We start from the raw sequence: 27236 nt of genomic DNA, 5'->3' as shown, positions 1-27236 counted from the left end.
CCCCCTCTCGGTCTCTGATTATTATACTCTGGGGTCTGAAAAGACCCCAGAGTATAATAATTGTTAATGGGTGTCCACAATGGAGCATAATACTGGGTGTTGGGGCCACTATGGGGTATAATATTGTGTGCAGGGGCCACTATGGGGCATAATTTCGGGTGATGGGACCACTATGGGGCATAATACCGGGTGATGGGGCCACTATGGGGCATAATACTGAGTGAAGGGGCCACTATGGGGTATAATGCTGTGTGCAGGGGCAACTATGGGGCATAATAGTGCGTGCAGGAATGCAGGGGGTTGGTCTGGGTCTTTGACGTCAGTCGGGGAGGGCCCCATGTCAAAGGTTCACCACGGGGCCCCGCCATTCCTAGTTATGCCACTGGGCCCTACATAGCGAGCTGCAGCAAAAAAACGCTGCAAAAAAACGTTGTGTATTCTCTTTTCATGTCTGTGAAAAGCAGATCACCTTTTATTCTGTTTAATTCTCTATATTTTGTCTCTGGGTGTGAGAAATACTGATTGCAATTTTTTTTTCACAGACCCATAAATTTTTATTGATGTGATGCCTCTTTGATGCATCAATACATCAGCATTAGAGATGAGCAGGTACTATTCGATCGAATACCTCCCCTGCATAGGTATTGATGTAAAAAAGTGCCAGGGAAGTTGGGAGGGGCATCGAATTTTTACTACCCCCTCCCACCTTACTTGGCTCTTTTGTACACCAATACCTATGCAGGGGAGGTATTCGATCGAATACTACTCACTCATCTCTAATCAGCATCATTCAAGGAAACATGGATGTCTGACTAAACACATTGTAATGAGTGGGCACCACACATACATGATAAAGGAGCCCAAAGCTTTAGGGACCATTATTATAGCAGAGAGGGAAAATTTATACTGTGGTCATGAATTGGAAATGTAACATTTGCTTCTTCTTATTCTGTGTCCAAAACATTCCTAGTGGATTTTCTGTTACGGTTAGTTCAACTTTTTCCTCTGTGTGGCTTTTTCGCATGGCTAGCCGTGACGGGATGCCAATGCAGTGCATCGGCATCCCAGCGTGGTATCCCGCTCCTGATAATGGGCCTAATCAGGAGGGATTCTCGAGCTGCGGATGCTGTGGCTAACTCAGCTGCGGAATCCACGTGAAGGTAGGGCATGTCACATTTTTTTTCCACTGGCTGAAAATAATCGCTAGTGGAAAAATACTGCGAGTGACTCCCGTTGAAATGAATGGGAGGCGTTTTTGCAGGAGAATTTTGAGGCAGTTTCCGCGTCAAAATCCACCTGCAAAAAGCTCTGTGTGAACATACCCTTACACAAACTGTTGCCTTAATGTCTAGCTCCAGTTATCTGCAGAATATTTTATGCTGCATTACTTTCAGTACAGTAAGCTTCATCTTTTATAATACGGCTGTTTAGTAATACCTATACTACACACTCCTGCTGACAGAAAAGCATCAACAGCAAAACTAGAGGCCTCTGCTCATTCCCATGGGAATCTGAAGTTTCTTTTAAATACTCCTTGGTTTTCCAGCAGAGGCATACAGTACTGCTGGCTACATGCACCAAAGACAGAGCTTTATTTGCTGCTGGAGCTTTTCGGGCAGCTACAGTAATGTGCAGCGTTATTTTCACTGTATTACCCAAATTTATTAATGATTTCTGAAGATGCTTGTTACCAGTTTATTACGTTTCTATATTTTCTAGGGTCTGCCTGGCCAAGATGGTGTTCCCGGTCTTCCAGGACGTCCTGGTCGTACAGGCCCTCCAGGTCCACCGGGTCTGATGGTAAATACATGATAATCTCAGTCTAGGCATGCAAGTGGCTTTTTGTTTGTGGATAAGAATATGCAGATATGGCAGCATTTATGAACTAACTCCTTTTAAGAGCTATCCCCAGCTTGTAATGTTATGGCATATTCCTTGCATATACCATAATATCCTGATGGGTTGGTGTCCAAGTGTTGGGAAACACACAATCTTGAAAAACAACAGACTGATCTTGTCTTGCCTTTTTTTTCCTGCACAATGGTGCCCTCACCTACCCATTCTGTGGAGATACAGCTCTTTACAAGTGTACTAGCACTGCGGTATCTACATTTTATAGATAGTTGGTGTTCTGGCAGTTACACTCCACTGATCAAGAACTGATGCCATTTCCTAGTATTATGCCATCATATCTTCATATAGAAAATTTTACATATGTGTATTTGTAGAAGAATTGTGTTTTCATATTTGTATCTGTTAATTAAATGCATATATATATATATATCTCACGTGTAAACACTGCTGTACGTTAAAATACTTACGATATTAAATATGTGCTTTTTTTAGGGTCATAAAGGTTTTCAAGGAGACACTGTAAGTATTTAAGTAGAGATAAAGGCACATTCAAGCACCATTGAACTAATGGAACTACATTACCACACATATTACATGGACAGTATGGGAGTTTTTTCTTTAAAAAATAAAATCTACCTACAACATTTCTTGCACTAAGGTAGACATTGAAAAGATATAAAACAGAGTCTCACTGCAGCTTATGCTGTTACATAGTAAAATAGGTTGGATGGTCCATTAAGTCCAACCTATAACCCTACGATCCCCTACAGTGTTGATCCAGAGGAAGGAAGAAAACAACCTATGAGGCTTATGCCAATTGCCCCATGTTAGAGCAAAAAAAATTTCTTGCCACCTTCAATCTGGCAATCAGCATATATTAGTAAATCATACAAATTATTAGCTCAGTCTATTATATGTAATCTTATAGACAATAATAAATTACTTGTAGATGGCAGTAGCCACCCATAACTATATACTGTATATTTTGTCCTAGTGTATCTTCATGGAGTGGGAACAAATTTCTAGTAGAGATGAGCGAACAGTGTTCTATCGAACACATGTTCGATCGGATATCAGGGTGTTCGCCATGTTCGAATCGAATCGAACACCACGTGGTAAAGTGCGCCAAAATTCGATTCCCCTCCCACCTTCCCTGGCGCCTTTTTTGCACCAATAACAGCGCAGGGGAGGTGGGACAGGAACTACGACACCGGGGGCATTGAAAAAATTGGAAAAAGTCATTGGCTGCCGAAATCAGGTGACCTCCATTTTAGACGAATAGTGGATTTCAAATCCGGGTCATATGAGAATGTGAACTTTGTGACTATGAGACAGGGATAGCTGTACAGGCAGGGATAGCTAGGGATAACCTTTATTTAGGGGGGAATGTTATTAAAAATAACTTTTTGGGGCTCTATCGGGTGTGTAATTGTGATTTTTGTGAGATAAACTTTTTCCCATAGGGATGCATTGGCCAGCGCTGATTGGCCGAATTCCGTACTCTGGCCAATCAGCGCTGGCCAATGCATTCTATTAGCTTGATGAAGCAGAGTGTGCACAAGGGTTCAAGCGCACCCTCGGCTCTGATGTAGCAGAGCTGAGGCTGCACAAGGGTTCAAGCGCACCCTCGGCTCTGATGTAGGAGAGCCGAGGGTGCACTTGAACCCTTGTGCACCCTCAGCTCTGCTACATCAGAGCCGAGGGTGCGCTTGAACCCTTGTGCACACTCTGCTTCATCAAGCTAATAGAATGCATTGGCCAGCGCTGATTGGCCAATGTATTCTATTAGCCTGATGAAGTAGAGCTGAATGTGTGTGCTAAGCACACACATTCAGCTCTACTTCATCGGGCTAATAGAATGCATTGGCCAATCAGCGCTGGCCAATGCATTCTATTAGCGTGAACTGAGTTTGCACAGGGGTTCTAGTGCACCCTCGGCTCTGCTACATCAGATTGCTACATCTGATGTAGCAGTGCCGAGTGTGCATCAGATGTGTAGTTGAGCAAAACTGACTCAGCACTGCTAAGTCTGCATTCGCATAGGAATGCATTGGCCAGCCTTCGGCCAATCAGCGCTGGCTCTGCCGGAGGAGGCGGAGTCTAAGGTCGGACCTGAATGGAGACTGGTGTGGAGCGATCTTAGACTCCGCCTCCTCCAGCAGAGCCAGCGCTGATTGGCCGAATTCCGTACTCTGGCCAATCAGCACTGGCTAATGCATTGTATTGGCGTGATGAAGCAGTGCTGAATGTGTGTGCTTAGCACACACATTCAGCTCTACTTCATCGGGCTAATAGAATGCATTGGCCAGCGCTGATTGGCCAGAGTACGGAATTCGGCCAATCAGCGCTGGCTCTGCTGGAGGAGGCGGAGTCTAAGATCGCTCCACACCAGTCTCCATTCAGGTCCGACCTTAGACTCCGCCTCCTCCAGCAGAGCCAGCGCTGATTGGCCGAATTCCGTACTCTGGCCAATCAGCACTGGCTAATGCATTGTATTGGCGTGATGAAGCAGTGCTGAATGAGTGTGCTTAGCACACACATTCAGCTCTACTTCATCGGGCTAATAGAATGCATTGGCCAATCAGCGCTGGCCAATGCATTCTATTAGCGTGAACTGAGTTTGCACAGGGGTTCTAGTGCACCCTCGGCTCTGCTACATCAGATTGCTACATCTGATGTAGCAGTGCCGAGTGTGCATCAGATGTGTAGTTGAGCAAAACTGACTCAGCACTGCTAAGTCTGCATTCGCATAGGAATGCATTGGCCAGCCTTCGGCCAATCAGCGCTGGCTCTGCCGGAGGAGGCGGAGTCTAAGGTCGGACCTGAATGGAGACTGGTGTGGAGCTATCTTAGACTCCGCCTCCTCCAGCAGAGCCAGCGCTGATTGGTCGAGTTCCGTACTCTGGCCAATCAGCACTGGCCAATGCATTTCTATGGGGAAAAGTTAGCTTGCGAAAATCGCAAACTGACAGGGATTTCCATGAAATAAAGTGACTTTTATGCCCCCAGACATGCTTCCCCTGCTGTCCCAGTGTCATTCCAGGGTGTTGGTATCATTTCCTGGGGTGTCATAGTGGACTTGGTGACCCTCCAGACACGAATTTGGGTTTCCCCCTTAACGAGTTTATGTTCCCCATAGACTATAATGGGGTTCGAAACCCATTCGAACACTCGAACAGTGAGCGGCTGTTCGAATCGAATTTCGAACCTCGAACATTTTAGTGTTCGCTCATCTCTAATTTCTAGTGCTGTCTAGTCTTATTTAATGAGATTTTAATCTGTTAATTTCCAGTAGGTCTACAGCAAAATTAGATTGTAGCTATTGTGAGAAATTACTAGACAATCCAAAGTCAAACCTTAGCTTAAAGTATTGAGAACATTATTGTCTGGTTCTTGTCTTTTTTAAGTTCAGTCAATGGTTGTCTTTTGTGCTTGGATTTAAATACCAGTTAAATATGGCCATGTGTGAAATAAGGCTACATAGGTTTTGTATGATACAGGTATTGTTTTTTGATAGATACAGATGGTCATTTTTTTTCTATAAACTGTACTAAACATCTGTGTTTGTTTCTAAAAAATCGTATACATGCTCTTTATTGCTGCGTATATCCAAGGTATAATCTTTTTGAATTTAAATTTGTCTGATGTAAATATATGAGATAGACCCCTGTTTTCGCAACATTTATGAATGTATTCAACATGTTACATTTTATCAATTTTAGGGACCTCAAGGTTACCCAGGACCTCCTGGACCTAAAGGGGACAGGGTAAGTTTTTATCCTGCCATTAGAATAATTTCATGGTTCTTCTGACCTCAGGGTAAGGCTACATGTAGCAGGTCTGCTGTGGTTGTCATGCTGCAGCGGACCCCTCTGTAGTAAAAGCGGACAAAATAAGCTGGTTTTTACTGCAAGTATTACCTAGACATTGGGCCGTTTTTTAAACTTGTATTGTGAAGGTTGAAAATCTGCCAAACTCGTAGCAAGAAACTGACCTACTGTAAGATCAAAATCCACAGTGCAAGAGATTTTGTTCTGTGGGTTTCTTCAGCAGTGTGGGGCTTCAGCCTGAATAGGTTTTTGTGGGCTGGGGGTTTAAAGATAGATCATCAGTATCAGAGCGTGGAAGTCCACTCTAATTTTTAATGGCCTCTTCGTGGTCCCCTATATAGCAGTGTTGGGTCATTACTTATCTGTCTGCTCCCTGGTCCTGCTCTGTCTCCCTGCTCCAGGCACAGTGCTGGGACGTCATGAGCAGGAAGAAGCAAGAGGTAACGGAAAACAGACAGGGGTAAGTATTGGTAGTCATCTTGTGGGCCACAATGGCCTACAAGTCGGAGAGTGGTAGATCAGGAAGCCCGTGGCTTACTCTTCTATCAGTACCAAAACTAGGTCGTCGGCACCATGAATGGCACCTTCTATTCAAAATGGCCTCTTATATAAATAATCTCTTATGTTCATAATGTCTCCAAATGAGCTCTTATATAAATGTTCCTTCCCTTTATAGCCATGATATCTCATAATTACCATTCGGATTAAAAGATTTTTTATATATATATATATATATATATATATATATATATATATATATATTTATATATATTAACCGGGAAAGATGAATTTTTTTTTTTTTTTAAATCCCTTACTTACCTGTTCCCAGTGCTGCTATGTCTTCCAGCACGTTCGGCTCCTGCCACTTCAGTGTTTTCTTGTAGCAGAAGCCCTCACCGCACTGAGACGCTCCATGTCCCTTTCCTTAGGCAGCTGGTTGGCCTCAGTGGTCATGTGCGGCAGGGACTTTCCCTGGAAGAAAACACTAGAGCAGCAGGACCAGACGAATCCAGAGCAGCGCCCACCTGTGCTGAGAAGCAGACATCTTGTCTATTCTTGTCTATCTTGTCTATTCTTTTGACATTATGTAAACCACAAGCCTGAATTGGCTTGCTGTTTACTAGATAACACTGCAGTAGGATGCATTTTAACTAGATTAGTGTCCTGGAGATGCCAATCTAGTTAAAAGTACAGAGTCACACAGGGCCCCTGGAAGTGGAAGAGGAGAGGCCACGAGCAGGGGCAGGGAGAGGAAAGTGAATAGGGTCCGTTACTGGACCTCCACTATCGATTATAAAAAGCAGTGGAGGCCTGGTAGTGCTCCCTAAATAGGTAGAGCCTAAAGGGGCATTCACCAGTACCCCGGTGGGTCAGCCTGACCCTGCACAGACCCTTCATCAGTCAACTATTCCAGGCACACTCTAGCACCAGAACCCATACAGGGAATAAATTCAGAAATAGAAGGCTCTGTACACTGTATAGTGGCCATGCCAGAGAACTGCAGCACTGCTCATATTCGAGAGTTACAGTACTCCGATACAGTCAATATTTAGTGGCCACAGCATTGTGCTTTCAGCTTCATCCCCTGTATTGGTTTTGGTGTCAGAGGTTACCTAGATGACCAGAAAATAAACCATCAGTATCAAAATCAGCCTTCAGATTGGGAAACCAAATTAATATAATTTATCAAGTTGCAGTTGTACTCATTCTGTATAGTATTCCTAACTAAATAAATCTTTCTAAATAAATCTCTTGCTATAGGGTGAACCTGGCTATGTGCTGGGAGGAGTTGATGGACTGGCTGGACTTGGTGGCATTCCTGGATCCCCTGTAAGTATATGTTTTGTTTTACTATGATCTTGCTGTGTGAGAGTTCATATATTTTAGGAATATATGCTCCTTCTTGTATTACTTACTTTATTTGGACACAGAGTAAAAATTTGCAAAAGCATTTAAAAAGTTCAAAAATGGTTGGTTAGAATAACTTTTTTATTCCCTCTACAACAGAAAATTGGAATAATTGTGGTGCATCTTTGGTACATGGTCTTTTTTGCACTTTCTATGAAAGTGGGTGCAAAGGGACAGACACCAAGACAAGCTGGGATAGTTTAGCCCACCATAATTCACTGTAACTCAAGACAGAGAACTGGCATGATTTATAGATGAAATCCATGTCATTTAAGAACTGGTGCACGGGAATGCACAAGAATTATGCTGGAGCCTCTTAGGCTAGATGCACATGTCTGCAGTGCAAAATGGCTTTGAAAAACATAAATTTTTCACACCCATCTTGCTCCCCTGGGTAGCTGTTTTCACACATCCCCCATACATTTCAGTGCATGAAGGAATCTGTGAAGACAGCAGAAAATAGGACATAATGGTCATGAGAATAGCCCCACTCACTGACAGTGAAGTTAATGCTGCTATGTGACATCTGTTCAAAATTGTTTCCACTGCCGTGTGAATGTAGCCTTACTATTTGGGTACATACTGTATGGCACCAGCTGGGACCTGGTATATGAAAGGTCAGCCTTAATATATTCCGCCAATGTGTATAGAAATATTTGTTTCATTTTTTTCTCTAACTCATTATATTTGCAGGGCTCAAAAGGTCCGCCAGGTTCCCCTGGACTTCCTGGACCTCCTGGGGTCCCAGGATTCCCTGGGCCACAGGGCCCTCCAGGAATTTACATCAAGGTAGGTGTTACTTACTGTACCTGTAATGCTCATTTTCGTATTATTCTGATAATTTAGTAACATACTGACAACGTGGTACCATGGCACCAAATTTCCCTTTGTATGAGTTACTGATCATTATCACATTTATGAGTGTTTCAGAAAAAATAAGTAGAAAATGCAGGTTAATTGATAATAGATACCTGTGGGTTCTTTTACCTTGTGAATAGTCAGGTCGGTGGTTAAGTGACAGACTGTAAAATGTTAGTGATTGATAATTAGATAAAAAAATATGAGAATCTCTTTTAGGCTGAGGCCCCACGTTGCAGAAATGCAGCATTTTCTGTTGCAGATTTTGCTGCTTTTTTTGACCCAAAGTGAGTAGTGAATTTAACAAAAGGTAAGGGCTAGTTCACACGGGGGGCGGTATGGCGCATTTTGGTCCCGATTGCGGCGCGGGAAGCTGTGCCACAACAGGGCCAAAATGCGCCTGCCATGAATGTTGTTGCTTCCAACAGTCGGGGCTTCTCCTTTCGGAATAGGCTCAAATGAATGGGCCTAGTCCGGAGGGTGTTGCCGCGAGGCAGCCACTGAGGCTGAATCAGCCGCAGAGTCCACCTGAAGAAAGGGCTACTCGCTTCTTTTTTCCGTGAGCGGGAACAGAAAAAAGTAAGCTAGCGGTCTATACATAGATCTTTATTGTGAGGGGGAGGATTATGATGTGGATACAGTGCCAAAATCCACCCCCTCTCCCACGAGCCCTTAATGTCTGAGTAATTCTTTTATAAACTCCATTCCTTTTCCTCCTGAGTTTAGCTAAAAAAAAAAACACAGCAAAATTTTCAACAAAAAAATCTGCATTTCAGCAAAATGGGGGCCACAGCCTTAAGTAGATTTGGCACAAAATCCCAAAATAAAATCTGTACACAAAGTATGGAACTATATTTGACATTTCTTATACTTTCTACAGGGTGAACCCGGTGAAACAGGGAGTCAGGTGAGCAACTTTTATTTATTTATTTATTTTTAGTGTATTTTGTTGAATGTTTATGTTTGTTATCTTCCCCTCCAATATTTTATATGCAACATTCAAACACAGTCAGCAATAATATAAAACACTATCTACGTGTTAAATAAACAAAACAATTGAAATATTCTTGATGAATGTGGCAAAGTACCAGGTTCCTTCCTTACAGATGAAATTGAACTGTGAGGAATGCCTCCTCTTACAATGCAAGGTTATGTTAGAGTACTGTAAGGGGGGTCCCCCTCACAGCCCAGCGATCACACTAGGTGGTGAGGTTTGCCCTTCCGTCAATGGGGAGATATCAGTGCCGAAATTAACGCCACCGATATCTCCAGTGCCAGGGTTGAACTCAGCGCACTGTCAGCTTTCTAGCAGTATATAAACCGCAGATGCATGAGGACATGAAAGGTCCTTTTTAAATGATCTTCAAATTCATTAAATTTTATTGTCACTGTTCTGCTCCATTGCTGAAAAAAAAAAAAATCTGTGTGAGCACAGTGAAAATTAAGACTTGCAATAGTTGCACTGATGAGAACACATGAATCAGGAAGACTTTAACATAAGTTAAAAAAAAGTGCAGCTTGTAGGGGCAGATACAGTGCTGCTCATAGTAGACATAAAAAGAAGTTGATCACATTCAAAATGTGCCACATTATCAATAACATTATTAAGGAACATGATCCTTTCAATAAACCAGACACAAATACACCTCACTCTCCAAATACACTTTTATAAAACCCAATTTAAAACTAAAACTGTGGTCAAAGAACATGGGAGAAGGTTAAAGAATGGCACTGAGCTGCAATTCCACACACACCCTGTGGACAGGTGTGGCACTATTTTTAGGGTAAAGCAGTAATACTAATGTAGTAATCCAAATTTATATAGGGTCCCCGTGGAAAAACTGGATCAAAAGGAGACAAAGGAGACGCAGGAGAAGCTGTAAGTTAACAAGATCAATTTTGACATGTCATGTACTTGTATTTTGTCATATATTTTTATTGTATTTTTCTATGTGGTAACTGATGCTTAAATGTTTCCTCATGGCGATCCAATTGTATATTTCTTAGAAAATACATGAGTGGGATATTTTTACCCCTTCATTGGAAGATGCATGTCATAAGATAGAGTGTATTGTGATGTGTGCTAAATGGAGCGCCTGTGCTCTACAGTCCTATTGATTTCAGGGTGACTGCTATCAGATTAGTTCAGGAACATTGAGGATTTGTGGCTTTGTCAGAGGCACAGTACATATTCAGACACGCCGAATCATTAAATTAGGCAGTCGGAACAAATTTGTGAAGGAGAACAGAGGGTGGAAATACTCAAAAGGTGCAATACTGTGGACAAATTTGTAGATGAGGATGGTAACTTTTAATTGTGTTCTGTAGAGGACAGCCAACCTTTACAGTGACTAGCACAGACTGAAGGCATCCATGTTTAGATTAAAAGGTGACCTGGCTACTGTTTTCAGGTAGATTATATAGATTGTAGTAGGGAGAGCTTAGTGAGGGTTAGACTGATCATTAGGGAGTTACAGTAGTCATGGCGAGAGTGAATCAGAAAAACAATATAGGCTTTTTTTGTGTTTTCATGGTAAGGAAAGGTCATATTTTGGACAAATGTTTGAGGTTCAGATAAACTCCACATGCAAGTGATTGAATATAAGGGTAAAGGAAAGGTTTGAGTCAAACAGAACCCCAAGACAGTGGACATACTGCCTCATTGTTATGGTAAGACCACAAACTACAATTGAAATATAAAGGTTAGGCTAGTTGGTAGATGGTGAAAACACCACTCATGGCAAGCCTTAGCTATGATCTTAGCTGTATGATGTATGTGATCGCACAAGGCACCAGTCACTAGAGGTTTTTATGGCCTATCCTGCGGACAATCTCTTTAAGATGGTCTTTTAAGCCTAATGTGCTGATAGTTTTTCCAACAGGGAATCTGTAGAGGGAGAACAGGAGATGATGTAGGTCTTAGTCTTGAGGAATACTGACATCAAGCAAAAGAGAAGAAGATAGAGAACCAGCAAATGAAAGTATGGTCAGAGAGAGCAGTGTCGGTAGAGTGGAGCATACTGAGGAGAAGTTGGTGGCCTATAGTGTCAAACCCCAGAGAGAAACCCAGAAGAATAACAAGAGAATAGTTACTGTTATATTTAGCTATAAGAAGTTCATTGGAGACTTTTGTAAGGGTAGTTGCCGTAAACTGCAGATTGCTGAAATTAGATTTTAAGAGGTCCAGGAGAGAGTTAGCAAAGAGCAGATTAGGTGACAATATACAAGAGTTCCAGGAATTTGCAGATGAAAGAAAGGCTAGTCAGTAGTCAAGAGAGGGGAGGGGGGTTAAAAGTGGGGAGGTTATATTCATATGTTTGAAAGAGGAAGGAAAGATTCCAGAAGAAAGAGAGAGGTTATGTATTTTAGTGAGGTAAGTAGAAATACCTTTGGGACAGACAGTGGATTAGGTGCTAGGGGATAGAGTCACTAGTGCAAGTATAAGGTAAGAAGACGGGAACTTGGATACTTTTTCTGTAATAGGGTGAAAAAATATGCATTTTTTTTACTACATTTTACCTTAACTTCTTGACTGATTAGATACACAGTTAGGGTCTTGGACCATACAAGCTAAGGAAAAGTATGACGTTTTTGCAAATATGACTGTTTTAGTAATTTGAAAATACTTCTCCATTAATATTTGTAATACAGGGCCGAGCAGGGTTACCAGGTCCCATAGGCCTCGATGGTCTCCCAGGACTTCAAGGAATAAAAGGAGAAAAGGTAAAGTATGCAGAATTAATAAAGAAACATTTCTAACTGGGCAAGATCAGCTGCATAAATGGTTAAGGTTCTTTATATACTTGTGTAATGTTTGCTTAATAGTGGAGACATGACTGCTTTATCAAGTCTTGGTGAATTATGATGGAATATTTTTGGGACTAAAGTAGATTTACAACATGTATAGTGTTGCAGTCTCTACTATTCTTACTGTCAATAATGGAACAACTCTGCAAGGGAACCCTAATAGAATGAATAAGCACACACGTGAAGGGACCCTAAATAACCATACTGTGCAGTAGAAATTAAGTAAAAAATTAAACGGAGCTCTCCATATTACCATAAGGTGGTCCTACACTTTACATGAATGTCAGTCAAATTCACCAATTTCTGTGGAACTGGCCAACCTTATCATTTGTTTGGTGATGACTTCCCAAATTTGAGATATTAGAAAATGAAGGGTTGGATTACAACATACTTGATCCTTTTGTTCTCAAATTAAAAAGGCCACCACCAGAGGTATCTGACAGCGGCTTACTCCCATCCCCTACTGACAACACATGTAGAAGTGCTTGCCAGACAACTATTTAACATATATGGTCAGTTTTATTTAGCATAGCATCAGTGTCCACACTTCAGAATAAGCTCTAACAAGTCTATTTCTGGTTTGTTTTTTGTTGGTTTGGTTTTTTTACGTAAAACATAAAGAGTTACCAATTATCAAGGGAGTCTGTCAGCAGTACATTGATTCTAAACCTAATCACAGTACCTTGTAGAGGCAATTCTATGACTCTGTTATTTAGCTTTAGAGTCCCATTTTCATAAAAGTTGCCATTTTCTTCTTATGCAATGAGGACAAGCATGCCTTAGCTTTCCAGTGTTTGGTCTCAACGGAAGATTCCTGGGTAAAGGCTACAAGAGTAAAATGGGACTACAAAGCTGAATAACAAAGACATATTTGGAAACTGTAGAAGCACCTGTACAAGGTGCTGTGATTAGGTTTATAACCAATTTACTGCTCATAAACTTCCTTCAAGATATAACTATCAGAAAAAAAATTTAACCAGTTTACCTCCTACATGCATCAGCTCTGTTTTATGTTTTTTTTTTTTTTTTTGTTTTACAGGGAGAAGCAGGGATTGGTTTCCCTGGGATACCTGGGTCAAAGGGAATATCTGGAGATAAGGTAAGTGCATTTTTATGTTTATGTTATGTTTATATAATAATAATAATTATTATTATTATTAATAAGCAGATACCTTGTTATCTCAAATTAATGATCAATGATACATTTCAAGAGCGATACATATGGCTGATAGCAAGAGTAAGCATGCAGAACAAAAACTCCAGCTCTCGGAGACAGTATAAAATTACTGTACTATAAGGTATGATTGTAAAATCAAGATGACTTATTCCACTCTACTTTTAACCAAGGTGACATACTCCACTTTACTAGTAACCAAGGTGACATACTCCACCTTAGGGGTTTGTAGATGACATATCAATGGTCACTTGGTCTTGTCATTCTTTTTGAAAATGAATGAATAAGACCTTAGTTTCACATCAACAGCCCTCCAAATACAGTATACTTCAAAGGTAGATTTATAACAGTTTATAATATAAAAGTCTTTGTAAGACTTTTTTTGGGTAAGGCCCCCCTCCTCCATCAAACATAAAGTGACATGGGTTGACTAACTGTTGGGTCTTTGGGTTCTGACATGGTTTCTGTCATCTGTCATTTTTGATAGGGGGAATACTGATGTCTGCAGCACTGTTATTACAGGAATAATAGTGTTGTATTCAGCACTCTTCTTCTGTTTCAATCTGTCTGGACAGTTTTTTTTGTTGAAAATTCTGCAAATTGAAAATGAAAAGTAAAAAGTGGTTGCCCACAGACCACACCATAATTTTTTTTTTGTTCATTTATGGTAACGTTGATATTTTGCATTTTTCCTATTAGGGATCTATGGGTCCTGCTGGACCTCCTGGACCAAAGGTATGTTTATATACAGTACTTAATATAGTTCCATCAATTATTGTGAGGAAATGTGATGTTTACCTGTATTGCTATTCCCCTTTAAAGACTCAAACCCTTATTATCTATCTGTATTGATGATAAATGCTAGATTAGTTTGGACCATCTTCAATAATCAGAATAGGGGATTTCCTCCTCAACCATAAGACAATGCTTAGAAGTTTGCCATAAACTTTGAATGAAGAGCTGTTTCAGCATATAATCCAGTGTCCACTCACTGTTTGAGCCAAGCACAGCAATACTTTAAAGCTGAAACCAAACTAAACAGCTAAAGCAACATATTTGGATGTGCTAGATATTTATTGTTTCATAACTGTTGCATAAGGCTGTGTTCACATCTGTGTTGGTGTCGGCGCATGGTATCAGTTTCAGAGTTCTGCCGGCGATCCGCTAGAAAGCCGACAGTGCAATGAATTCATTGCACTATCGGCTTTCACGTTCTGTGCTCCCGGTGAAGAGCTATCAGTGCCGTTACTGTAGATCTTCATTATCAGAAGGGCATTACTGACAGTCAGTCAGGAACGCCCTTCCTCATTGCAGCGCCTATCGCGCTGTGCTGTGAGAGCGGTGAGGAACCGTTCATCACCGCTCTCACAGTACAGCGTAATCGGCGCTAATGTGAGGAAAGGCATTCCTGACTGACTGTCGGCTTTCTAGCTGTATATAAAACCACATGTGCCCCAGGTGGTGAAAGGTCCTCTTTAAATGTGTGTGTGTGTATACATATATATATATATATATATATATATATACACACACATTTGTTATGTTCCTTTACCTTTCTGGGGCCTCCGATCATTATACTCGGGTGTCTGAAAAGACTCCCGAGTATAATAATAGTGCTTGTGGGGCCTGCGGCGTTACTTACTGATCCCGGCCCCTGCCAGGATCGGTAAGTGAATAGGGCCCGTTACCAGCTGGACTTACTCCAGCTGGTAACGGCCTATTAAAAAAAGAAAAAAACTGCAGGGGTAGCGGCTGTCGCTGGGCCCCTTATGTCCCGGGCCCTGTGGAAGCTGCTACCCCTGCTACCCCGGTAGTTACATCCCTGCATGTAATACAATGTATATGTAAGTAATATATTTTTGTATGATCCTATAGATTTGTTTACCAATGTGACTGCTACTTTTGGAATTCAGGGAATTACTATGTAGCACAGTAGGTTTGATTTATTAAGACTGATAGATAGATGTGTCAGAAATGTTAGGAAGTTCTGTGTGCTGAAATTAAAACCTACGCCATTCTGAAACTGGCATAAGTTTAAACTATAACTTGTGCCAGTTTTCGCATGTATTATTTTTCCATTTTTTCTTTTTCATTTAGGGTGATCAAGGCTTGCAAGGCATTGATGGACCCGCTGGTTTAAGGGTGAGAAATATCTTAAGTATGTTATGTATCACAAATATTGTGGTTGTTTGTGTACCAATTTTTGCACCAAAGCCTGAAGTGGATCTATCAGGAAGGAGAATTATCAGTCCTGCCTATATTATTCCCAATCTTTTTGGAATACACACCTGGCTTTGGCTGAAGAAACCCCCCCCAAAAAAAACAGCAAATGCTGCCACAAAAATTCTGCATGTGGTGTCAACACATTATTTTTTTTTTTCTTTAGGGAAAGAAAGGTCTAGATGGAGAGAAAGGCGAAAAAGTGAGTATATCTTATCATAAGCCCAATCATTCACTCAAAGTGTATATACTGTCATACACCATGTATATTTCTCATTATGTTGACAGATAGTTCTTTGATATACTAATAAAGTAATATTTACTTGCAGGGAGAGCGTGGTGATATTGGACCTATTGGACCTGCCGGAAGAGCTGTAAGTGAATAATAACAAATAATAGAAAATAGTAAGTCTGTAAGATACTTATATGTATTTATTATTAGCATAATCTTATTTTCTACAACACTAAAGCCCACATTTACCAACAGAAAAACTTGGTCTAAATTAGATACACCAAAAAAAGTTTGACCCTTTGCCATGGTTAAGTTGGAACCACAATAGTAAATCTGCATTTATGAGTTTTTGTTTTAGAAAAATAGTTTTTGCAGTCATTGACAAAAAACAAACAAGGAATCACTAAGGAGTTGTTAAAATTGAATAATACTTTATAGTATTATATTGTAGGACATATTTAGCAGTCAACAATCTCTTGCCAAGAGATACACTGCCCCCAAAGTACCCTCTGAGAGCCTTTTTATAAGTTAGTTGGGGAAGCAATTATATGCCCTATTGTAGTAAGACCCAGTGATCAGACTATACCTGTAATCATTTACATATCTGTGCGAAACATTACTACATGCTGAATTTTTCAGCAATCTAACATTTCTATCTGGGTATGTTATTTTTTTTTATCAGTGAGTATATGTAATAATATTTTTTCACTTACTTTGGATTTTCATAAGTTTGGGGTTAAAACATTTTCAAACTAAAACTTATATTGATACATAGTCCCTAACAATCTTATTGAAACGTATAAGACAAAATGAAATCTTACAAGTATATACAGTAAGTACACACAAATTACATTAGGAATTTAGAGATTTGTGCTATTTACTATCCACAAGTGTAACAACACTCCTCATCACAAATTAGTACATTTCCGTGTATTGGAGCCCAAAGCGGACCCAAAGCGTAATATGTATGAAATTAGAGGCAAACCAAGGTACATTAGGACCCCATAGACCATTTTTTGTAGCCCTATTGACGTTCTGTAAAAAGCTGAGCCATAGTAGGCATCTGTACATAAGACCTTAGAGTTATCTTACAAAATATGATGCAAATGTGAATCTCTATTTATTTATATTGTAACAGGGACTTCCGGGGCCTACAGGACAAAAAGGAGACCAGGTAATAATAAATCTTTACATTTAACTTATTGGGCAGCAAAGTTGTTATCACTGATGTCTTTCAGGACTGGGGTTCGAAGTTTGAATGTGACAAATTCTACAGTAGATCTATATATAGTTTGCGTGATAATATAATATACAATAATAAACATAAACACTTTAGGCGCTTCCATGCTCAAAAATGTCAGGACTTTTAAAATATTAAAACAATTATCCCATATGGTGAACGGCATAGCGGGGAAAAAAAGGAAAATGGCCAAATGGCTGTTTTTTTAACAGTTTTCCTACTATAAAAAATGGAATAAAAAGAGATCAAACCATCATAACTTGCCCAAAAAGGTATCAATAAAAACACCATCTTGTCCCGCTTAAAAAAATGCCTTACCCAGCTCCATACACACAAATATAAAAAAGGTACAGGTGTTACAATATGGCGACACAATTTTTTTTTTTCTATTTTGCAAAGTTTTTAGTTTTTTAAAAAAAAGATATCGAAACATTACAAATACTATATACATTTGGTATTACTGTGTCTCACAGAATTCAGGTAATATGTCACTTTACCACTCATTGAACGCCTTGTGTGAAAAGTTGTTCTTCAATTGTACCATTCATTATTTTGTGCAATGTACTGGAAAGCGAGGAAAAAAATTCAAAATGAGTTAAAATTGAAAAATGGCTTTAACCATATGGGAGAAATGTTTTTACATTTTCATGGTTTTGGCATTTTAGGACTTAAGGATGCTTACTGTATTTATACTTACAATTATTTATTTATGTTATTTAGGAGAAGTGGAGATGTTTCAAATTTTTATTTTTTTTCAAAAAGATTTTTTAAAATAACAGGCAGGTGTCAGTAGTTACATTACTAGGGCTGGGAGTATTCAGAAGGTTCCCGGCTGTCATGGTAATGGGACATCTCCCTTGATTGGCTTCCGCAGGCCCGCCTGTTACTGAGCATAGTATAGAAACCGAAAGCAACTGCTCAAATGCATCTCTGATAGTGGGAAAAGATACAGGAATTATATTGGAAAGTTGTATAACTTTTCATTATACAAACAATAACATTTATTTGCTTAAACTGGACAAATCCTTTAACATTTGATCAGAAAATGTAAACTCTTTATAATCTGTTTTTTTGTTTTTTTTTCCATTTTGTAGGGAATCCAAGGTTTTCCAGGCGCTCCAGCAATGGGGGTAACCAATAGTACTGCTTGCTGTATATATTAGATCACCACATTTCTTTATTTATGACTGAAAAACTAGCCTAACCTTATGACAGGACATATATACTGAAGCTATAAACACATGACTGCATTCTTTCATGGAAACAGGGTATGTGTGCAGGTCTTGTCTCCTGAGCTGAGCATGTTTGTGTGAATGGAACTCACTGTATCAATACTAAGGCCCAGTTCACATCTGCGTTCGGTAATCCGTTTGGGGATTCCTCATGGGGACCGCCCAAATGGACTACCGAACACAAGCGGTGAGCAGTGAAAGAACACGGACCCCATAGACTAGAATGGGGTCCGTGTGTTTTCCGCGTAGTCTCCGCACGAGTCATGTGGACAGGAAAGTAGACCGTGAAGTACTTTTCTGTCCGCATGTTCCGTCCGGACACCACACGGAAAGCACACAAACCCCATTGTAGTCTATGGGGTCTGTGTGCTTTCATAAGCTCACGGCTTTCTAATGCGTTTGGTAGTCCATTCGGGGGTCCCCATGTGGACACCCCGAATGGATTACCCAAAGCAGATGTGAACCACGTCTAAGTTGTCATAAAGCTGTAATTTTAGTAGTTTAGGGATCTCGCCATTCAGGAGCTCAATGTGTATGGTGTAGATCGCAAACCTTGAACATTTCATGCTTCGGACAGTTTCATGAAAGTTAAGCCAATAGTGATCTGAGCTTGTCGTAGCAGTGTAAGTGCAGGATTAAGGGAGTTCTGCTACAAAACCTTAGGACAGTACATCTCGGTTATGTATCAGAACAGTTCCTCACATTTCAGAGAGGGAGATGGCTTGCAGAAGCAGGAGAACACCTCGCTGCTGGAGGATGCCTCAGAGGGGACACTTCTTCTTTCAAAAGAGAGAGGGACATAACAATAGTGGATAGTGGATCAAAGGTCATTGTAAAATGCAATATGCATGGGTAGATCAGCATTTGTCAGACCAAAGTTCTTCAGAAGGATCACTTTTATTGAAGATAAATCCAGTACAGACATTTCCATGCATTTCCTGTGTGTTGTCACACAAGAAGCAGAGAGCTGAAGGAGACTAGACAGTGTCAGAAAGGTGTTGTCAGGGGATGTGGGATCAGTACTTTACTATCATTTTCCTGAAAAACCTTGTAATTCAGTACTTAAATAAAAGTTGGGTAGTTGAATGAAAAAAATAATCTACTGTTAAATTATAGCAGAGCAATAGATTGATACTATGCTAAGGGCACTTAAAATTTTCTGAATTTTTGTGACTACAGTTGTGGACAAATGAAACAAATAGAAAAATAGAGCACATTAATAGTGTTTTTTTTCTCATTTAATATATAAATGTTGTATTCTGCAGGTAGTTGGACCAACTGGTAAGAAAGGTTCTAGGGTACGTATATACAAGTTAATGCAGAACATGCTCTACAGCTTTTACTATACATTTATTAGTGAAAAATCTAAAAGTAACTGCAGTAAATGTTCAAGAAAATAAGAACAAACTTTAATCTCCTGTTAAATCCCTCTCCGCTCTAGTGCTGATGCTCTGGTCATCCCGACCATGAAATTCTATAATTCAATGCAGCCAATCACAGAAGGGCCTTTTTAACCTATTGGTGGGCCTAGTTGAATCATTTTATGAGTGACCCCTATCTGCTGCTGCAACACTTAATGTAACATAAAATCAGGAGCTCATAATAAAAAACCTCAGAAAAATGTCCTATGTAAACCCAACCTCAGCATGCAGGTAGTGGCCATTGCAGGGTAGCAACTAGGAGTTTAGATAATATCATGTGGCTCTGCAGGATTATTATGGGAATGCTGTGTTTAACCCCATTTGTCTTTACAACATAATTGCAAGTTGCCACTCAGCTTTCCCAGATTCAGACCGGTAATCTAGAGCCTAATGTAGTGACATACCTCATGAATGTTGCATAAGAAGGTACGTGTGACCTTCAGTGCTCTTGGAAAGGTGTGTGACAAAACATAAAAGCTGTAATGATGCTCCCCATTGCAGAATGCAGCCTCACTCTGAGAGTGGGGATGTATTACTGTATTTTTCAGACCATAAGACACACTGTTTCCCCGAAAATGGGCAGGTGTGTCTTATAGTCTGAATGTGGGGGTTGGGGGGGGGAGCGAGGTCACAGCATTGTCTCACTCCTGCTGCTGCCGGCTTCCTGCAGCAGGGATTTCTGCAGCAGCAGGAGTGGAGCGATGCTGCGGGCACTGGGCTTGAAGAAGAGGGTGTCCTGGCAGTGCAAAAAACCAAAAAGTTCTAAATCACTCCCCTTTTCCCTAGAGTACATATAAAAGTAGAAAATTACTGTGAAACATATACACATTAGGTATCAAAAAATGGAAACCCTATTCGCTTTAAAAGCATAAATTATAATGAGGTCTGCCAGGTCTCTACTCAGTTTCCTCCTGAAATTGGCAGAGAGAGAAGTCCGCTAGTGCGACTGCAGTCTTAGGAAGATAAGGACCATCTTATACTTCCACTGTCTGGCATCCCAGTCCTTCTTCTCCTAAAAGCAGAAGCAGACCAAACTAGGATATAAAGAGGTCGCTCTGCAGAATTGTGATGTGCTGCTCCAAAACTGCACCGTTGACCTGGGACCAGGGGTGGGTATGAAAAAAAAATCATGGATATGGCTTTTGCAGACTCTCACTTTTTACCCTATGGTTAAATCAGCCCTGTTCAGCAGTCATATACTGTATATACTAACATTATCTTTAGGGTTAGATAGACTGCAATGGTCATATAGATGTACAACCATGGTTCGGGAAAATACAAAGATTGTTGGGAACACCAAAGCACTGGCTCTGGCAGGGGATTTAATACGTGAGTATTGTTCTTTTCTCCAATACAACTCACTTGATATTAAGACTTTCTTATGACTATATCATAATGTTGTGGTGTACAGCTAACAAAAGTTATTATTATAGAGTTTTAAATCATATAAATAATAATTATTACTTTCTTAGGGTGATATTGGACCCATTGGTCCGTTGGGCCCTAAAGGAGTCAAAGGAGATCAAGGAGACAAAGGAGTGAAGGTAAACCTCATTAAATATGGAACGCTCTTTATTAAAAATAGGAAATATGCTCTGGAAAAAATAATATAATAATAATAATAATTCTAGTTTAATCATTCAAGTCTACTCTAGTTCCTTGTACTCTATGCCTCAAGTGCCAGGTACAAACTCCATTGTTAATTGTGCATAAAAATAAAGATACACTTTGTAACACAAAAGGCATGGTAATATTCTATATAAAAAAAAACATTGGTCAGTAAGCATTAATACGCTGTACTATAAACTATTAATATAAATGTCTCCCAGCATTTTAATTATCAATACACTAGCTTCTACTGAAAGTGAAAATGTTTCCCTAGCCTCTTTTACTGACTTCAGTAGCGTGGAAGATGGTGAACATATGTTGTGGGCCCATGTTTAAGGGATCCAGGAACCTGCACGTGAATTTTACTATGTATTTAATATGTGTGTGTCTTTTTGTGGGTGTGGGTTTTTTTTGTGTTGATCAGGGTCATACAAAGGATCTTGGGGCATCATAACAAAAGTTAGATGTGGGACCCCCTTAAACAAAAAGCAGAGTAAAGAAGGACAGTGGTTGTATAAATATTATATTTTCTTTTGATATTTTTAAGTGAATGCTTTTGAAAAATAAAAACACTCACCACCAATTACAATAATGGAATGTCTTCCTCTGCCTACAGAGTCCACAAGTCAAGCAGAAAGGTGCATTTGCACTTTTTCACCGTCTCCCTTATTTAACTATATATTGACCTACAGCCAGATTTTTATTAAAGGGTTACTGATCTCCTGACAGGGTAGGGTGGGGAACAAGTCTGACAGACTGTATAATAAATCTCTGTAAACAAAAAAGGGGGAAGAATTTTCCATACATGAACTGCCAGTGGCTCCATAAAAATTGCCTCTATGGTAGGTTCTGCTGTTATTATTTACACATATTATATGCAAGTTTACGCACTTATACACAAGTTTAGAGTATTGATGGCTTATAGAGTAGATATGGAATCAATATGATAATAATCAATATAGTGGTGCTTTTGGCTTTCTTAATGAAACACTTATCCTAAATGAGAATTGGAATCAGGCCCAGGGTGAATAAGGGTGTCTTATTCATCCTGGGCAATTATGGCACAGCTTTAGGTTTAGATGGCAAGTTTACCTATCATAAAACAAAAAGTAGACACCGAGCACACTCATAGTGCAGATAATCATAAATATTCTGTGGCAATTTGAAAAACCCACAAGTGACAGATAGACCTGATTGGCCTCTCACCTAATGTGACTGTGATCCCGTTCACAGTTACGTTTAGAAGATTGATGACTAGGTGGAGGGAGCAGCACGTCACAGGAACACCAATAGGAAAGGACCAGGTGTGAAAGAAATGTAAAAAACCAAAAGGACCGCGCTCACAGGTCAATAGATTTATTGGGAAAAAACTGGAGTGCACAACACAGACTCACCGTGTTTCGGGCCTAAATGCCCTTTATCAAGTGCATAAACTGTTTAAAAACACAAGACATGGAAAATATAAAACAGAAATATCACACAAAAATAACATAAAACATCATAAAAACCAAGCCAGTAAAAAAACAAGCCAGTACAAGACCATATTTAAAATAATAGCAATGATCAAATCCAGAGATAGACTTAGTACACAATATGTGTTAACAGTAGATTAAAATAAAAAGGAATAAAAGACAAAACATCTTTCCTGAAACACCATGTTACAAGGTTTTCACAATAGCCGCAACCTGCTGCAACTCCCCGAAGCAAGACTACGCCCAAGAAACTAAGTCTTAAAAGAAAGGAACAGACAAGGAGCTGAGATTAGCCTCTTACCTTTACGCTGGGTAGCTCAAACATAGTGGTTGAGGGGCTGAACCGTCCTATTTAAAGTAACGTGCTGTGTCTGTGCATAAAACCCGGCTCTCAACTCCACTTCCTATTTGGAAGATGGTGGGCTAGAAGTACGTCATATGCGTTTCACCGTGGAACGCATAGAAGATCTTACACATGTGCAGTGCACCTTTAACCCACGGAAATGAATGATCTCAGCGTGTAAATTAGGTATTAAAAAAAAAACAAAAAAAAACCCCTTAAGGTAAAAATAATAATATTTAGAGATGACTAATAGTGCAACAGAAAAAAGGTATTAATATAAATATAAACAAGGTATTTAAATGCACAAGATAAAACTAGACTTTGAACCAGAAGATATCCACCTATCATGGGCATTGATGGCAAATTAGTTAGATGTGGAAGTAACATCAGATTTGGATTGTTAGAAACAGCACAAATCTAGATTTTCCATGGTTTTAAGATTTATAACAAAGCTTTGTTCAAGTGAATGACATTGTGTTTGCAATTCTGACACAGCAAATGTTTTATATTAAAAATGTTATATTTATATATGATCAATTAGTCTATTTTACAAATATGAAAATTAACTATTTTTATTATAGGGAGAACCAGGGTATGGAATTCCCGGTCAGCCAGGATTAAAGGGAGATCCTGGAGAAAGAGTAAGTGTGGTTATCATACTGTTTCTGTACTTATTCAAAAAATGGAATACAGTATGTAAGTTTATTTACTTTGTGTTATGGTAGGACATGGCAAAATGCAAGCACTATATCACAGACCTCTCTAACCATACTGTACTAGTGGAAATGCTCACCCTCTAGCTGGTTTACATTCTTACTCTTCTTCATAAGGATTTTATATAGTTTTCAATTCTTTAAGTGACTAACTCTGAAAAGTAATTGGAGGATAAGCTTTCAGATGTGGGAATTTCTTATGTGATTAAGTGATTGAATGTGAGACATAAAATAAAGTTAAAGGAGTATTCCCATCTCAAGGATCCTATCTATACTGCAAGTTTATGTAAATTGAAGGGTTTTCCTCTGCATTACTTTAGCAATGCTGCTTAGTTTGCCTTCTATAAGAAATTATTCCTCCCACTGTTTACACATTGTTTCCATGGAGCCAGACCTGTCTGATAAGATATGACCAATAATGTCAGCCACTGCTCACTGGGGTCAGGGAGAAGGGGAAGGGTGAGTGCTCCCACTGTTATCTACAGCACTGCCGGCAGGACAGCCAGCTCAGCTAATTGCAGTTTGCTGATAAAGGCTCAGTGTTTGTTATCTCTCTATGTAAACACAAAGATAACACTGAATCTGTTCTCTATAGAAGCATGTAACTGTTCTCTCTAACCATGTGTGATGTAATATGCATTATATTATTATTGTTAAAGGCAAAGTCTATAGTCTATATTGTGATACTTCATAGTGTCCTGTTCAGCAAGTGAGGGGGGGGGGGCAGTTTTGACTGTTTGATGAAGAATACAGAAAGTGAGAAGAAAACACAGCCGACAAAGTTGCTGAAAGAGGGACATGGGAAAACCCCTTTAATATTTACTTATTAATTAAACTGTATAGCAATGTTTAAAACTCAGTGGTGGAATTCATAAAATAATTTTAAATTCTATGTATCCAAAATTGTACCAACAATTTATCCCACTGAAAAGGCAAGTCAGTACATAGGAATACAGTTACAAAATGACTCTAGTCCATAAAAATTGCTTTCATAGTGCAAGAGTACAAAGTAATATTAAATCATTAAAAAGATACATATTTTGCTATTACCATTTTATAGTAACTTATAGAATAAATTTAGTTAATTTTAAAATGCAAAAGAGTGTCTTGTGGAACAAAAGACATTCACAGTTACTGCTCTATATTGTGACTTGTTTTTACATTTTTTTGTTTCTTTCCTAGACTTCATGACACTTTATCTTTGTATTAATTTGTTATACATAGATCTACTATAATGTGAAGCATTAGTAGTAGTATATTATTTTTTGATCACTATCTTTGAGGTTATTAGGAATTTGTTGAAGATAATTGTTTTAAGCTGATATATTTTGACATTTGGTTTATGTTGTTATTTTTAAGGGTAACATTGGGTTATCTGGGAAGCCTGGTCCTAAAGTAAGTATATTGAATTAAGTTATTGTAAGTGCTTTGATAATTCAAGTTATGACAGTGTTTGCATTTTTGTTCAGTAACTGAATATATGATATCAAAACGTTTTTTTTTTCTTTTTTTTAGTGATAGCAAGTAACATATCTGTGCCTAGATTTTGAGTACGGCCTGCTGGTATCAAGCTTGTGATATTTTTTTTTATCTTATAGTGCCATATAATATATATGAAACAAGGAGGTGCACATGTGTTGCATTTTTGTCCTCCCTCTTATGATATTGACCCTAGTATGCATCAGTGATTCATGGGGATTTTGGTTGTGAGACCCATAGAGAATGTTAGTGATTATGACAATGACAAATATGACAATTACTGTACAGTGCAGTATAATATGTTGCTACTTTATAATAAATGGAAATAAGTATACAGTAATATGTCAACAGCAAAAGTACATTTTTATTTCTCAACAAATATATGTGGTAACATGATGTTAGAGTCTATGCTAGTCCGATTAGAGGTATGTCTGACAACCAGATTCCCATGAAAATACCAAAAATCAACACAGCAATGTTCATGGAGCACCAGTATTAATGTGACATCCTTTTATTAAATAGTAGAAACCCTGTTAACACAAGCATCAGGGTTTCTCTTTTCAGACTGGCAGTATGGATTCTTTAAAACTGTACCTAGCATGCTTTTGCTGTACTCAGATGTCTATGTATATTATGTGGATTATACCATTACTGTGCTGTTGGACTTTGATCTCCACAATGTTATTTCTGATATGTCAGAATGAATGACATGGTAGAAATTTCTTTTAACATTCCCGTATAAAGCATCATTAATTTGACTGTATGCTTTGCACTTGTTAAATAGGGAGATGGAGGTGATAAAGGAAATAAGGGTGAACCTGGAACGTCTTGGACTATGCCTGGAATAAGAGGTAAAGATGTAAGTAGAAATGGTAGAGTCCTTCCAGAACATTATTTTTAAATACTTGAATTTCTGACATTTCTATAATACTTAAATGTATGAAGTTCTAAATAGAAGACATTCAACAAGTTGCTTTAGGCTAAGGCCCCACATTGCAGAAATGCAGCATTTTTGTTGCAGATTTTGCTGTGGTTTTTTTTTAGCCAAAGTAAGGAGTGGATATAAAACAAGGGAAATGTCTAAGTGTTTCCTTTATATTTTCCATTCCTTTAATCCCTTTACACTCCATGATTGCTTGCATGACAAGCACTCCATTTACTTGTATGGGAAGAAAGGTTTGTCTGTCACATAAGTACACAGGCCCTCTATTTACAAGGAGGCTAAGTGTCCATATGTACATCATGTTTATTTACCAGGTACTGCCAATGTACCCATGTCATAAGTGGCAGGACCCTGCTGCCAGATATAGCCTGATTCCTTCTCCAATCCCTAGCAGTTTAACCCTTTAGAGGAAATAATGTATAGTGACTTCTGCATGTAAAGTGGTTAGACAGAGGAACAGGGTTCCCTCTGTCAGTTCGTTGGACCTGCAATACAATAATGGGTGCCAGGGAGTTGCAGTGGCATCTGGATTCCTGACAATGACCTCTGGCTATTCCATTTATGGAAGCCTAGTAGGCCAAGACAGATATGGGATCTAATAGACTGAATGTCAGTGTAAAAGTCGTTTGAAAAATTGAAAAACTAAAAATTAAAAATGGTTAAAAAGTATTAACAAATATTATATTAGTACATATATATCATTGTTATTGCTCTATTGATAGCAATTAAAGAGGACCTTTCATATGATTTTATATACCGTTGTCGGCTTTCTAGCGGTATATAAAACCGCATGTGCAGGAGGCCATGAAAGGTCCTCTTTAAAAATCCACACAGTGACCACTGTAAAAACAACTGCTGATATGTTGATCATCTTGCCTCTCAAAAATTTTAATAAAAGGTGA

General features: G+C 39.2%; 1 protein-coding gene across 1 annotated transcript in view; it reads left to right on the top strand.

Moving 5' to 3' along the window:
- Positions 1–27236, top strand: part of LOC142204542 (uncharacterized) — a 252351-nt gene that overhangs the window by 67325 nt on the left and 157790 nt on the right. The window contains exons 29-48 of the mRNA XM_075275859.1: positions 1720–1800; positions 2347–2373; positions 5577–5621; positions 7446–7514; positions 8286–8381; positions 9331–9357; positions 10276–10329; positions 12102–12173; positions 13297–13356; positions 14131–14166; positions 15529–15573; positions 15818–15853; positions 15981–16025; positions 17022–17057; positions 18218–18253; positions 19621–19653; positions 21249–21320; positions 23781–23840; positions 25272–25307; positions 26176–26250. Coding sequence (XP_075131960.1) covers positions 1720–1800; positions 2347–2373; positions 5577–5621; positions 7446–7514; positions 8286–8381; positions 9331–9357; positions 10276–10329; positions 12102–12173; positions 13297–13356; positions 14131–14166; positions 15529–15573; positions 15818–15853; positions 15981–16025; positions 17022–17057; positions 18218–18253; positions 19621–19653; positions 21249–21320; positions 23781–23840; positions 25272–25307; positions 26176–26250 — 1041 coding nt within the window. The remainder of the gene's footprint in view (positions 1–1719; positions 1801–2346; positions 2374–5576; positions 5622–7445; positions 7515–8285; positions 8382–9330; positions 9358–10275; positions 10330–12101; positions 12174–13296; positions 13357–14130; positions 14167–15528; positions 15574–15817; positions 15854–15980; positions 16026–17021; positions 17058–18217; positions 18254–19620; positions 19654–21248; positions 21321–23780; positions 23841–25271; positions 25308–26175; positions 26251–27236) is intronic.

Source organism: Leptodactylus fuscus, chromosome 5, assembly GCF_031893055.1.
Source record: "Leptodactylus fuscus isolate aLepFus1 chromosome 5, aLepFus1.hap2, whole genome shotgun sequence".
NCBI classification, from domain to species: domain Eukaryota; kingdom Metazoa; phylum Chordata; class Amphibia; order Anura; family Leptodactylidae; genus Leptodactylus; species Leptodactylus fuscus.
Note: the sequence above shows the minus strand (reverse complement) of the source record. Positions and strands in the feature narration are given on the sequence as shown.